This window comes from Diadema antillarum, unplaced genomic scaffold, assembly GCF_040938485.1.
Source record: "Diadema antillarum isolate AM-2024a unplaced genomic scaffold, OU_Dant_1.0 seq00002667_RagTag, whole genome shotgun sequence".
NCBI lineage: Eukaryota > Metazoa > Echinodermata > Echinoidea > Diadematoida > Diadematidae > Diadema > Diadema antillarum.
The window spans coordinates 26,147-40,989 of record NW_027273267.1 but is presented as its reverse complement, the minus strand read 5'-3'; the positions used below and the strand labels follow the sequence as shown (position 1 = coordinate 40,989).

Genomic DNA, 14,843 nt, shown 5'->3' with positions numbered 1-14,843 from the left:
TCCCCCTCCCCACCCTTCCCCTACCGATTCCATGCACACATCTCTCACGATGCAACTTGCAAGAAATTATCACCAATTATTTGATGAAACAGTCAAATAGCTGCAGTAAGTTTTCCAAAGATGAATAAGGATCGACGACCTTGAAGCCATAGCACTACACACAACACTGTAAACATGGACATTTTCGCTGTGTTGAAATTTTCGTGCAATCAGAAACCAGCGCAAAAATATCCAATTTTAGGGTACATCATACAAGTAACTTTGCCACTGGTCCTCATTGGCAATTATAAACAGCATCATAATTAGCCATGGCCACAAACAGGGGCGGATCCAGGAATTCCATAAAGAGTGGGCGCGTTTACAAAATTAAAGGGGGGGGGCGCACGCAACCCTCCCCCATTTTTTTCTCTTTATTTCTTTTGTTTCAACAAAAAATAAAGGGGGGGGGGCGTGCGCCGGTTGCGGTCCTCCCTTGATCCGCCACTGACAAATCCATGCATGCAATGTCCGCCAACACCAAGGGCTGGACAACACCACTCCACACAGGTGCCTTAATTTTGAATATCTTAAGAGGTCACCTTCAGGATGTCAAAAGTCAGACTCACTTCCATTTTTTTTTTTCCACTCAACCCTGATAACATCACAGAACCATCAAACATCACGTTGCCATAGTTTTCAATGGTATCTAGATCTATTCACAATCTCATCTTGTAGTCACAGGAGTTAGAAAGAGTATCAAAAGAGCCGGTGGAGTTGAGGTGACTACACTCTACACACGCACTCTTGATTCGGTCCGGACTTTCTTCACTGTCCTTTCATGCCAGACGACATTCGCTGTGATCGTGTCATTTTATCCTCAGAAGGCTTTCTTGGCGTACTTGGCCTTCAGTGCAGTTTGCATCTCCTGGAGGGGGTGCTTCATCTCGCTCGGGGCATGCGGGATGCCGACAGCGCGCCGGATGGCTGGTGTTCTCAGGAGGGCCAACTGTCCGAGACCAATGGTACTGGATACCAACCAGTAAAAGCTCACAGCCTGCAGTGGATGGAAAACAATGAATTTGTATTTAACTTACTTTTGGCTGCTTCATTCCACTACTCAAAATGAGTGCCTATGCCTATAGCCTCTTTGACCTGTCATAACTTTAATCACCACATCCTGACCCCACAAGGCATTAATACAGAACTAGATTTAGAACTGCACTCCATTCATCCACTACAATTATCTACATCATAATATTGAACTGAGGCAACTTCAAACAAACATAATGACATGGTTTTATCCTGAAGGATCAAAACTGCGTTTCTCCCCAGCTTAAAACAATCCATAGAATTACTAACGAAACTGAAGGCTACAAAGGGCAAACCTTAATCTTTTAAAAGCATTAGAAATGTTCCGAATTTTCCACTGCACATAATATGCACACACACACACACACACACACAAACACACACAAACCATGACACAACACAAAAAGGGGTTTCTTTTAATATGACAGTCGTAACAGTATCTTTTTTTCAACTACAATAAAAGAGAATCCAACTCTGATATCTGTCTTGAAAACTCATATTCCATTGAATATATTTTGTTTTCTTTTTGATTTTTTTTTTTTCATTTTCTCTAAAACAAAATTAACTACCTGCTATTCTCTGTGCGGTAACTGAACCTGCTATGTGTAATGTGTAACTGTTGTGTTACAGGTATGTATTCGCACAGGCCATTACTGAGCCTTTCATATTTGAAGTAAGCGCATTGGTAGTCACATCAATTATCTAAAAACATCTCAAACATCTAAAAAAACAATCATTCCCCCAACTCCCCCCCCCCCCCCCCACGAAAAAAAAGAAAAGAAAAAAAGTCGGAAAATGAAATCAGCCATTAAAGGGAAATGACAGAACAGCATAAGAAACAAAAGAATACTGAAAACAGCACAGAAAATTGCTCAGTTCACTTTTGGGCTGCATTACATGAACAGTGTACAAATTCCACAACTGGTGGCTATACCGGGTGTCCCAAAAAAAGCGGAACGGTGGATTTTCGGTACCTTGCGTTCTAAAAGTGATATATTTTTTGACATCATTAGAAAGAGCATCTTCCGCAGAAGACAATGATACCAAAATCATTAAATTTGGATCAGTACTTTTTATTCTACGCCAATTTCTGTAAATGCAATCATTTTCAATTTTTTGCGACTTATGAGGTAATAATTTGGATGCGACACGCGTTCCATACGGTGAATTGTGTAAGCTCGTTGATCCATGTCAACAAAAGATAACGCTTTCATATTGGGAGCGCGCACACACACACACACACACACACACACACACACACACACAGACACACACACACACTGTTTTTTCCTGGCCGTGCCCAATGTGAAAGCTGTATCTTTTGTTGACATGGATCACCGAGCTTACACAATATTCACCGTATGGATCGCGTGTCGCACTCAAATTATTATCTCATAAGTCGCAAAAATCCGGCGAAATTTGACAATGACTGCATTTTCAGAAATTGGCGTAGAATAAAAAGTGCTAAACCAAATTTAATGATTTTGGTATCATAGTCTTCTGCGGAAGATGCTCTTTCTAATGATGTCAAAAGATATATAGCTTTCAGACCGCAAGGTACTGAAAATCCACCGTTCCGCTTTTTTTGGGACACCCGGTATGGTGGACAAATCTCAAGTGAAACTTACAGCCGGCATCAGAGCAGCTGCTGGTATAGACCCGACGGCTACAACCCTGAAAACATTCTGCAGATAGTGCTGAGTACGTGTGAGTGGTCCTCTTCTAAGAGCCGACAGCTGAAGAGAAAAGAGTACATCATCAGGAACATCACACAGCCTAGAGTTCACTCTTTTAACCCATTGAGGACGGGCTGATTTTTTTTACTACAACACAAATTTCCCATAGACACTTGCCTGAATACAGTCAAACCTGCCTTAGGGGCCACCTGTCTCTAGCGGCCACCTCTCTATAGCTGCCACTGAAAAATCCCCCCGAGAGAAAGGCCCTGTTCAAGACTCTGTGTATAGCGGCCACCTGTCTAACGTGGCCAGCGGCCACAAATTTTGTTTCCCGCGGTAGATTCTAACCTGTCTATAGCGGCCACAGAGTTCAGTTCAAGTTCAAGTTTATCTAACCAATTCATTGAACATTTGACATTTTACAAAAGGATACAGCATTAAGAATAATGAATGGTTTGGGACCCCAAAAGAAGCAGAGCTTGTAAAAAAAAAGGGGTCCCGGATAAACATATAAAACAAAACATACTAAAGTTTTAAACATATCAACAAGAAGTATAATACATGTAGTAGCATATTTACATAGGACAGATGCAACACAAGGACATATGCAACAGAAGCACACACACACACACACACACACACACACACAATCACACAAACACGTGTCACAAAAACGCTCATGCACATACATGTAGTTCACATGAAATTGCAGAAAGATACTTTAGATTTTACTATACTTTTAAATTCAGCTTCCCTGATCAATTCTTGTTTTACCAATTTCCCTCAAGATAAATGCGACATGTACGTTTAAAGTTGGATAGTGTTGAGGCTGACCTAATTCTCAATGGCAAATTATTCCATTCTCTAATACAAACATATACAAATGAATTTTGGGCAGTTTGAGTTCTTACAAAGGGTTGATGAATGAGATTACTTTTACGCGTATTATAAGCATGAACGGTAGAATTTAACACAAACGCATCCTTCATGAAAGATTTTGGATCACCTTGTGTCTTAAACATAAAAATCAAGCAACTCAAGATAACTAATTTTTCAAATGGCAAAATATGAAGTTGAATAAACAATGGCACACTTGGACTTCTATAGTTTGAATTTGTAATATACCTTACAGCTTTTTTCTGAAGAACAATCAACTTATCTATATGAGTCTTATAAGTATTTCCCCAAGCTACATTACAGTGCATTAAATGAGGCATAACTATGGCATTATACAGAGTAATTAAGGTTTCTTTTGGTAAATAGAGACGTAACTTGGATAAGATACCAACACTACGAGAAACTCAGCGTGTTTTTCTGATTTGTGGCTGTTCCAGTTTTTCATGGGCAACGTTAAGTGATCACCACCGCTGCATTCATCAATTATTCAGTCATAATAATGCGCTAGTGTTAAGCCTTCTTCACGACTGTATAATATGCTACTGTGCACAATTTCATAAACACGGCATGCATTGTTCAATGCATGAAACACACATGTGCATACGTATGTATGTATCCAGTCCATACATGTACACACTAAGTACGTACTTTTCAAAAAATTTTGGTGGCCCGAGGCGGGCCACCAAATTTGCCCTTTTTGGAAATACTTTCAATTTTGGTGGCCCCGGGCCACCGGGCCACCGTTAGTGTCGAGCCCTGCACATGTACACTAAGTACTTATAGATGTATACAACAATAATACATGTACGTGCACATGTATAGGCAATTCACACATATAGTTGGATAACCTGTCTATAGCAGCCACCTGTCTATAATGGCCACTTTTTCCGTTTCCCTTGGGTGGCCGCTATAGACAGGTTTGACTGTATACTCGGAACTTGTCCTCAACAGGTTAAGAAACCAGTAACCTAATGATTGTGTTCACATACAACATAGCGTGTAGAGTGCTACCCGATGTATCTAAAACAACTACATCTTTCAAGGACAAAAAGGGCATCAGATCGACATGATGATTAGCGCTTAAGTTGTGCTTGAAATGACCATAAAATGAGGGAGATGTAGATTTGGTTATTGTGCTAAAAATACCTTCAAAATGATTCTCAAGGCCTCTTCATGCCAGTACTTAACACACACAAAAAAAATATTGTAAATGATACTTGAGATTGATTGGAGTCAAGATAGCAAAGAAAAAAGGCACAATAAAATAATGTAGCTCACTTATACGTACGAACCCCCTCCATAAGCGCAAATATTATCATAATAGCTAGGTTTCTGGCTCCTCTCTAAATGCAACTGTTTGTGATTCTCTCTCTATATGTAAATATTTTTGGTAACACAATGAAAAAGCTGCTTTCCGAGAGAATTGAGGCTTAACAGCTTTTGAAATTGTTTAGAAGCAGGTTATCATACTGCTATGGCAGCTGGTATGCCTCCACTATATCGCATTAGTCTCCAAATAGGTCTACAGTACACCTTGATAATGTGCAATATCAGCTTCACACGATGGGCAAGAACTTGTAGAAATGACATGTTTGAAAATCTGATGGCATGTACCACCTCAAAATGTGTTGGTGGTTATACATTCCTTGGACAAAGTTTTACAGATGGCAATATTGTTTCAGCGGGCAATTTTGGGGGAATTCTAAAGACCCAGCAGCCCGGGTATTCAAGGAAGGACCAATTTGCTCACAATATGAACCTATGCTAAGTAGCACCACATCTATCCGCTCACTAAAATCGTATATCAGAAAGATATAGGAGCTGTTATATACTGCCTGTAAAAAGGTATTGAGCTGACATCATCCCTTTCCAGTCCTCAGTGGAAATCAATGAGAGAAAACTATGGATTTCTTTAAACTTCAAAGAAGAAAAACACAAACTAATGACAGAAAAGAACATTCCCCCACATGTAAATGTTTAGAATTTATTAAAAGCTTTTTTTTTTCACTGTAAGTGTAGATGGCCATTGCATAGGAAATATAAGTACAGGTGTATAAGTATGATAATTTGTATATTTTCTTTTTTATTCTAATGGTTTAATGTGTAGTAGCAGTGGCAAGCTATCATATAATGTGGACAATAGCAAATCCTGATATCTTTCTCTTGATGACTAAATAATATTTAGCCATAGAGATTTTTCCTTTATTCCACCCCCACCCCATAATGATTTAAGTGTATTTCAACTCGACAGCAGTTTTCTCCCTGTAATAGTATAATAAGGTCACATCACTTCAAAATGTCATCACAAGACTTGCCATACCTCAACTAAAGTGATGTTGACGATGCCCAGTAAGACAGCAAGAGCCATGTCTGTCTGCATGAGATCCGTGAACCAGAGCACGCCCTCTGTGGCCAATGCCGGTAGAACATCTATGTCCAATTCTGGTTTGATAAGGGTATCACAAGGAGGTATTCGTAGTGACACACAATGAGCAGCTAGCATTACCTAATTTCAACCAAAGTCCTTCACTGCATTCAATCACATTTGCATACTTGCAACATGTAACACTATTATGGTAAAGCTGTTACCCAACTACATACCCTGCTTTTAAAACCAACATTTTTTTTTCTTAGAAATGCTATAGCTACTTGTATGTAAGATTGGTATCTATAATTTAAAGGACAATATACCTTCATATACATGTGGATTAAGTGGATGCAGCAATATTATTAGAACACACAAGTGAAAGTCTTGGGAAAATCAGACAATCCATTCAAAAGTTATGGATTTTTAAGTTATCTGTGCAGTCACTGCTGGATGAGGAAGACTACTTCGGTCTATGATGTCACATGTGTACAATAATATAAGGAAAATGTAAAGAGAATTTCACAATTTTTTTTTAAGTGCACATTTCCTCACTCTGTCACTGATGTATGTTAAGGGTAATATTATTCCCCCTGCCCTCTGAAAGAGGCAAGCCAAGTGTTCTTTTATTGTACGAGAAAAGTGAAAATATGCTGAATTTTCTTTACATGTTCTTTATATTGTTGTACACATGTGACATCACAAGCTGTAGTAGTCTTCTCATCCAGCAGTAACTGAGCAGAAACTTCAAAAATTCATAACTTTTGAATGGGTTGTCCAATTTTACTCAAGCTCTCACCAATGTGTTCTACTAATGTTGCTCCATTCACTCAATCCACATGCCTATGAAGGTGGGCTTGTCCTTTAAACTGAACGACTGTGCAAGTGACAAAATGTGATATTTGACAATGCTGGGTGAGCATCATTAACAGAACAGGTATTGTTTTTTTATTTGTATATCAGTGATCATGCTGTGATAGCAATGATACACAATACTATTGCACTCATGGATAGCACTAATCAATGTCTCTTCCTATCTATACTAGCCTGCAGTCATATTAATAGAGTGTGAACAAAGCCAAGAAATACTGGAAATTATTTTCTCATGTTGTGACTGGACTTCAAAGGCACATATGAGCCTTAAAGAAACAATTAAAAAATCACAGGTCATGCATGATCTGTCAATGACACTTATAGTTCTTCATTCACTTATTCATTCACTTTTTCTTGGATGAAGCATTAACGAAAGTACAATATACTTCACTTAGTGAATGTGTCTTCTGATGTAGGAAATGATTTTCATGTGAGGATTCTCACTGCTTCTGAAAGGAACAATTTCTATTCTTTGCACACACAAAAATAAATAATAAATTATCTTCCTTACTCTGTGTTCGGGATAGGTGAAAGATTATCTAAACTATGCCTTGTAAGTGATGCTGCACCTGTGGAAAATAAGTCAGGTTGCTTTCCAGTCATCTGCCCAATGGCCGTTGTCATGGAGAGCCAGATGCCTGCTTGCCAGAACGGGAGGTATGTCAGCTTGTGGGAGCTGCAGCGATTCCGAAAATGAATGTTGGACACCACCAGTCGCACCTGCGTCAGCAAAAGGGTTTAAAGCAATTTGTCAGTCGCAGTCACTTACTGGATGTGGGCCCTATTTCATGAATTCATCACATAAAATTCTTTAAATGAATCTCAAAATGGCCAAAGTCGCTCATGGATAGCTATAAGAAACTTTCAAATCCATTTCATGACATATCTTGTAAGTGTGTTTATGAGAAAAAAGAGAAAGAAGTGAGCCTTTCATGTATGAGCAAAAGTCTCTCACAAGACTTTCATGAAACAAACCCCTTTGATCACAAGTAATACAGGAGGTCAAGGGGGAGGGGAATGGACCCATATCAGGTCTGGTGCAACCATCTTCTTTTTTTTTCCCCTCTTTTTAAATATAATACATAGGAATACATAAGGTCTAACAACCTGGGGTCTTTCACTTTTTAACCCTGGAAGTGGCACCAGCAAAATGTTGTTAAGCTTTTATTGTTTTTGCTTTCAAGCCGATTAACCCTAGAAGTTGTATCAGAAAACTGCCGCTGAAGGCCTTTTTTTGTTTTGTTTTGTTTTGGTTTTTTGCTTGTTAGCTGATGAAAAATTTTAGAAAAATGTTCATGAAAGCAATTAATATCAACACTGAATATATACATGCATATATATAAAAGACCTCATTTCAAATATTCTATACAAATAACTTTTGAGAGAATTTGGACATATCAGTTTTTTGAGCTGATGTCAAATCTCTGTGCATTGCTTGAAATTAAACACCAGTGCCATTCTGATAGTGAATAACCTACACCTCATATCTATACTAAAAAAACAAACTTTGTCAGATATCAATAACTATTATTTTGTGGCCTTTGTTTTCGCAAAATCTTTGTAGTATGGGGATTACCAGATCATATTCCAAACGGACATGTACAATTGCGATTAAGCGTTCTCATAGAGCAGAGTTGGCTAGCATTTAAAATCTGTAAACCAGATACTGTAAACGTCAATATTTTCGCGCGATTAATTTTTCGCGCTGAGCGGCTCGAAAACGTATTCGCGGGTTCTTAAATTCGCGCTCCGCAGCAGGTTACTTTACTGTAGTACACATTCACTTCTTTCATCCAAAGCCTCTGCTACATAGCTTGCTATGCCAGCGTACGACAAGCGACGTAGCGAGCGGCTCGACTGCGAGTACAAGCACTCAAATACGTAGTACAGCTGTGACTGTAGTACCGTAGTCACGGGGGAATGTAGCATCGGTGCGTGCGGTGCACACATACATGCTACAGTACACAGCAATCTATCGTCTCTTCGCACAGTACTAGTAGCGTAAACATGCCTGTACATTGTACTACGTAGCAGTATCATCGATGAAGTGCACACAATTTATCCCGTTCAAAATGTGCATTGTACCTGGATGATACCATTTGCTGAAAATGCTTGTCAGCCAGACTAACCCATAAAAAAAAAGGTACGATTGTATTGTTTGTATAATCTTTTGCCTTCTTTGAAATAGATGTTTTGTTTGTTTGTTTGTTTGTTTTTTTGTGTGTGTATGTGCGTGCACATGTGGGATAATATGATTCGCACTAGTTTGCATTTTGCCACAAGTGGGACGAAAAATAATTAGCATACCTCTTTTGTGGTTCCATCACATGTAACATTTCCATTACATGACCTAAACACAGTAAGTTTAGAGCTTTGCTTCATACTGCAGAGGACAGCATGATAACTCACCACATTTCCAGTTGTCCTACTGGGCTAGTAAAGGAGCTTACATATTGAAAGAGCTGATTTGCTAATCTGATTTGATGTATAATTTAAAGAGAGATATACGCGTAACTGTGATGCTTTCGATTATTGATCCCTTTAGCTCAAGCTGCTTGCAGATTTGCTGATCTGATTTGATGCTTGATTTAAAGAGAGAGAAATATGCATAATTGTAGTATTTACTACTACTGCTCCCTTCTAAAAGCTCAAACTGTTTGCACAGGAAATAGTTTGACCTCACCTCATTACTGAAAGCTTTGGCCATCTTCCGCTGGGACCAACCCTCATTCCTTGGCCATGATTGCCAACTGCTGTTTGATCTGCTCCACATAGGCGTTGATCAGCGGCTGCGCATTTTCTATCCGTGCCAGAATGCGCTGCTGCCAGACGGTAAACGGGAACACGATGGCACCACGGAAGAGCAGTGTTGTGGCAAGGATGGTGAGCCACCACGGTAGCCCTGCAGTATCATGGATGTATTCCAGGAACTCATAACACTTCTCCGTCGGTGTTGGGATGTACATTGTGTTCCCCTCGGAGACGGATACTCCGATTGAAAATGCAGCAACCTGCTCGAGGTAAAGAGAGCCCCTCGAACTTTGTAACAGTCCTGTGCTGGTGCATCCCGGAAGTGCTGAGCGATAAAAGGGCGGTAGACCACTCTTAATACCACATTTAGTGTGTTCTAGAGCATGCCAAGCTACTTTGACATGAGTATGTGTTCCAATACTGTTCTTGACCTGGTGGCCGACGTTCCTCCCTTTTTGTCGACACGCAGCACATGACCTCGTCAGCTGGGAATACACGGCAAACCTGCTTCTCGTTATACATGACAACTGCAGATAGAGTAGTTCAAAAGAGATTTTTTTTAAAATGTAACCGTGCATCACAAAACAAACAAAAAGTTGCATGCACTGATTTTGTGCGAGGATTGAAAATAGGTGAAATGGGTCAACCTATGACTTTTTCAAATTTTCCTGAAAGATCAAGTCTTCTTCTACATCATGCTAAAATTTGGGATCATAAAACGAACATGAAAGTGTGTGTTTTTTTTTGGCAGTTTATCTTAAATGTTTTTTCATTAGAATAGTGTGATTAGTGTGTCCTTATGAGTCCCCTTTGTATTTCTTAAAAACCCTGTACACACTCTTCACTTTCAACTCAAATAACTTTAGGAAGGATAATGGACAGAATGTGTTACTAAAGCATGCTCAATTTCAACTTAATCTGATAACTCTTCATTGCTGTTCCTCCTGTAGTTTACATCCTGGTTTTTTTTTTGTGTTTTTGCATTTCTTTTTTTTTTTTGTCGCATTCATAGCACAGATAGCACGGCTTGGTAAAGATTGAACACTTGAATAGACCCTGTGCTTCAGAGCCTCTTTTGTCAGTTCACACTTTTCCTGCACGTGTGCTATCTTTGCAACATTTAGATATGTTAGAAGAGCCCATTTGATATGTGTTATACATCATTTTAAAGCTTAAAGTTTGCTCTTTAAGAATATACTCTTAAGTAAAAATCCATATCTGGTGACTTTTTGTTGGTTTTGTGATGCAGGGTCACACATATATATTGAACATCGATCTTACTTACATGTCATTTGAAACTACAATGTATGTTTGCTTACAAGTCGCATAAACTTTAAATTTACTCTGCGGCCACTCTATTGAAGTTTTATATTTCATTTCTTTATTACATTGCAAGTAAATTTTCTAGTAATGGGAGAGTTAAGTGGACACGTGGATGGCTGTATCAATGTTTCCTTTCCATTCCTACATTTAACATTACATATGACTGCAGTGACAGTTCGAGTTTTAGTTGCAACCGCTAATAGGCCTTTTGTTTTGTGTTAATTAGCATTCAAGTACTCCTCAGCACGAGTTCATTGATACTAATTGTGAAGTTTTTTATTATCATTATTTTTTTCATTAGCACTCATCATCAATTTGACAGAAGACTTCTGGTAGCGCGGTGTTCACTAGCAAATCCTGTCTGTCAAAAAAGTTTAAAAGCAGTAATTCCAAAACTATGTAAATGTGTACTCATAAGGAATTTATTTCATAATTCTGTGCTCAGATTCTACTGCTGGATTCTACCACAAAACAAGTATTTTTTAAAACTGTTTGTGACAGATCTCAGGACAATGGTAAGAAAAAGCAGTTTCCCTTGTTTAATACTGCCATTTTCTGATTTAAAGGATTTTTAATTTGTGTTTATGAAATTGATGTACACATTTTTTGTTTTGTTTTTTCAACTGAGTGAAAACTATGGGGACAATGCATGCTTAGAAAGTTACCTGAGAAGATCCCGACAAAGTTCTAAGGAGAAGTGAGCTTGCTGAAAGGGAACATATGGTTGCCATGATGTGCACCTCATCTGCAAAATAAAAGAACACATTGCAAGTGCTATTCTGACAATAGTTCAATCTGGCAACATCTTAAATTTGAAACAAGATTGGTACTTTAAAAGACATTCAATTGCTAGCACGACCTTTCATTACTTGAGCACCCGATTGCAAATTTGTTGTCACTGCAATCTCAATAACAAGTTTTCATATTGTCCCGTTAAATCTACAGTATTTGAGAGAAATATGACACAAATTTTAAAACTTTTTGACTATGCAAATATACTATGTAATACCAGTACAACTAATAGGAAATCATTATGGTACAAATGTGTATGTTGAATCGTGGTTATAAAATAAATTAAGATTCTGGAGTATGGACAAGATAGGAAAGACATTGATTATTTTATTTCGTAAAATTGTGTCCGGAATTATAATGCGATTCTTCACCATGCTAAAAGATAACTTTTTGTAGAGGTGTTTACCACTCGAAGTCTATTTTCCAAAAATCAGAGTCCTACAATACATACCGAGTACGGTAGGCCTACCGATTAACTTTACTGGCACTGGTCATGCTGGTACGTGGTAGGTTCTACTTATCTATGCCATAGCTCCCTGCCTCAAATTGCTGTAAAATTAGATGGAACTCTCTAAGAGAATCATTTATTCTACATTATTCACGGAGATGGTAATTTCAATTTCAGGTTGTTCAGGCAGTTTACTCTGCTATTATTACTAAACAGACCAATTAGTGTAGTTGCATAATGTCCCCTGCCCTGTGTGTTTACGCTATCTACATTTCCCACTTAGTTATCAATAGCCGGGACCGAAGACAAGCCATGTCAATGGCAATGCAATGGGCATCTAGTGATATAGTGCCAGCAGTAATAACTCGGAATAACGTAATTTTAGATACCTCCGAGGGAGTTCAACCTAACAGTTAGACATTCTACACTGTATATGGGGCATATGGCACATTTGGAACATGGTTATACAACTTAAGTGATAATATTCGACATATTCTCAACACACGCCTTACACTTACGTGGACCTGTCTCGTACATCAGACGATTGAGTTCATCATCGTGATCGCAGGCATAGCTAATAGCGCATCACATGTGCATCATAGCCTTGCTCTCAGACGTCGAAGGCCCTCATAAAAGGCCAACCTATTAAAATTTTGCTATGAACTAAGCTACTCTAATAGTATCATGTAGCAGGGGCGGATCCAGGAATTCTGTAAAGGAGGTGGGGGGGGGGGGCAACTAATATTTCTGGTGCCACTTCCGGGTTTCATTCCATTTTTCTTATTATTTCTTTTTTTAACGAAAAACAAAGGGGGGGGGGGGGGCGTACGCCGGTTGCGCCCCCTCTGAATCCGCCACTGTGTAGGGCCTATCATACGTAGACCCTATATATACCACGTATGAATGTAGGGCCTACTTCTGTATTCTGATCCATACATTTGATGACAGGAATAGGATTATATTGAATCGAAGTGATCTGAATACCTCTCAATAATGGAGCTGAGCTGAACGAAAGGTGTAACTACATTTCATGTATTTATCTTTTTCTTTTTCTTTTTTGTTACAGAACAAAATTAATGGCCTGTAATATACATTCTGTTTGATAAGCTCTTCATTATACAGCCTAAGGTAACAAGACTGAGCCCATTGAGCGGTAATAGTAGATTTCCAAAGCCAGAAAATTGCTTCCGTTTCAAGAGTTCAGAAGCGAACAGAATTTGCTGGGCATCAGGTTTGTACATGTATCTGTAAGAATCAAGTTTGTAAGAGCATAAAAAAAAAAAACCCAAGGACGTATTTCACTATGACAAGTCCAAACTCGCAAGACAATCTGCCTGCCATAAAGGTTTTCAAAAGATAAGACAGGAAAAGGATTTAGAGCCTTTTTATTTCTGAAGCACGGCTGACCTTCTTTCTCCTGAAAATCTATAGACCGCCCACTCATCAACATCAGCGATTTTTATCAACTAAGAATAACAACTTTGAAAAAGTAGTCGAAAAGGTCATCATTTGGAGTGTTTACCTGATTTCTTCCCTGTTTTTCAACCTCTGAATAGCTGGTGTCCTTAGCTGACTTCCCTCAAGCATGAAGGGGGAAATTACTTGAGACAGACATACTAATGCTCATCCTTGTGTTGCGTCTGTTGTAATTATATGCATTTTTGTTGTTTTCATTTTTTTATAACATGAGTGGGCAATCGTACGAGTATGGTGTCTAGGTTCGGTGTAAAAATGGCAGAGGTAGAAATGGCAGAGGTAAAAATGGCAGGGGTAAAAATGGCAGAGGTAAAAATGGCAGAGGTAAAAATGGCAGGGGTAAAAATGGCAGAGGTAAAAATGGCAGAGGTAAAAATGGCAGAGGTAAAAATGGCAGAGGTAAAAATGGCAGGGGTACAAAATAATGGCAGAGGTAGAAGTGGCAGAGGTAAAAATGGCAGAGGTAAAAATGGCAGAGGTAGAAATGGCAGAGGTTAAAAATGGCAGAGGTAGAAATGGCAGAGGTAAAAAATGGCAGAGGTAAAAATGGCAGAGGTAAAAATGGTAGGGGTAAAAATGGCAGAGGTAGAAATGGAAGAGGTAAAAATGGCAGAGGTAAAAACGGCAGAGGTAATAATGGCAGAGGTAAAAATGGCAGAAGTACAATGTCAGAAGTATAATGAGAGCGATTTCGTGAGATATAAACGTATGAAGAGGTTTCGAATGATAGCCTAGCCAGAGCAAACTGTATTTATCGAATTTTCAATTCCAAATTGCAGGTTTGAAGAATATTGAATGAATTATGTTTTAAAGAGATTAGAGCACTCTCAGCATTCTGGGTTTGATTCAAGTGCAGTGGCGTAATTTGTCTGTGTGCAGAGAAATAATAAACCAGCTAAGAGCCTAGTAGTCCTATGGTAAATTATTTTATTATTCAGTATTATCATTATTATCATTATTATTATTATCATTATCATTATTATTACCTATCATTATAAGGGGGTTCCAACAATGCTGCAAAGCCCTTAAACAGTTTAATCCTACGTTGTTTCGCCCAATGAAGTTATCACACACACACACACACACACACACACACACACACGAACCCACTTTTGGTATAAACATATACGCAGATATACATACTCTCACATACACACTCTTACACAAACGA

At 38.7% G+C, this 14,843-nt stretch overlaps 1 protein-coding gene across 1 annotated transcript; it reads right to left on the bottom strand.

Moving 5' to 3' along the window:
* Positions 1–476: 476 nt before the first annotated feature.
* On the bottom strand, positions 477–9,848 carry LOC139715039 (cytochrome c oxidase assembly protein COX18, mitochondrial-like). Its single transcript, XM_071626665.1, is given in 6 exon segments — positions 477–1,033; positions 2,697–2,804; positions 5,965–6,086; positions 7,452–7,602; positions 9,566–9,610; positions 9,612–9,848. Coding segments are annotated over 6 exon segments (840 nt in total). The 3' UTR covers positions 477–856.
* Positions 9,849–14,843: the final 4,995 nt, after the last annotated feature.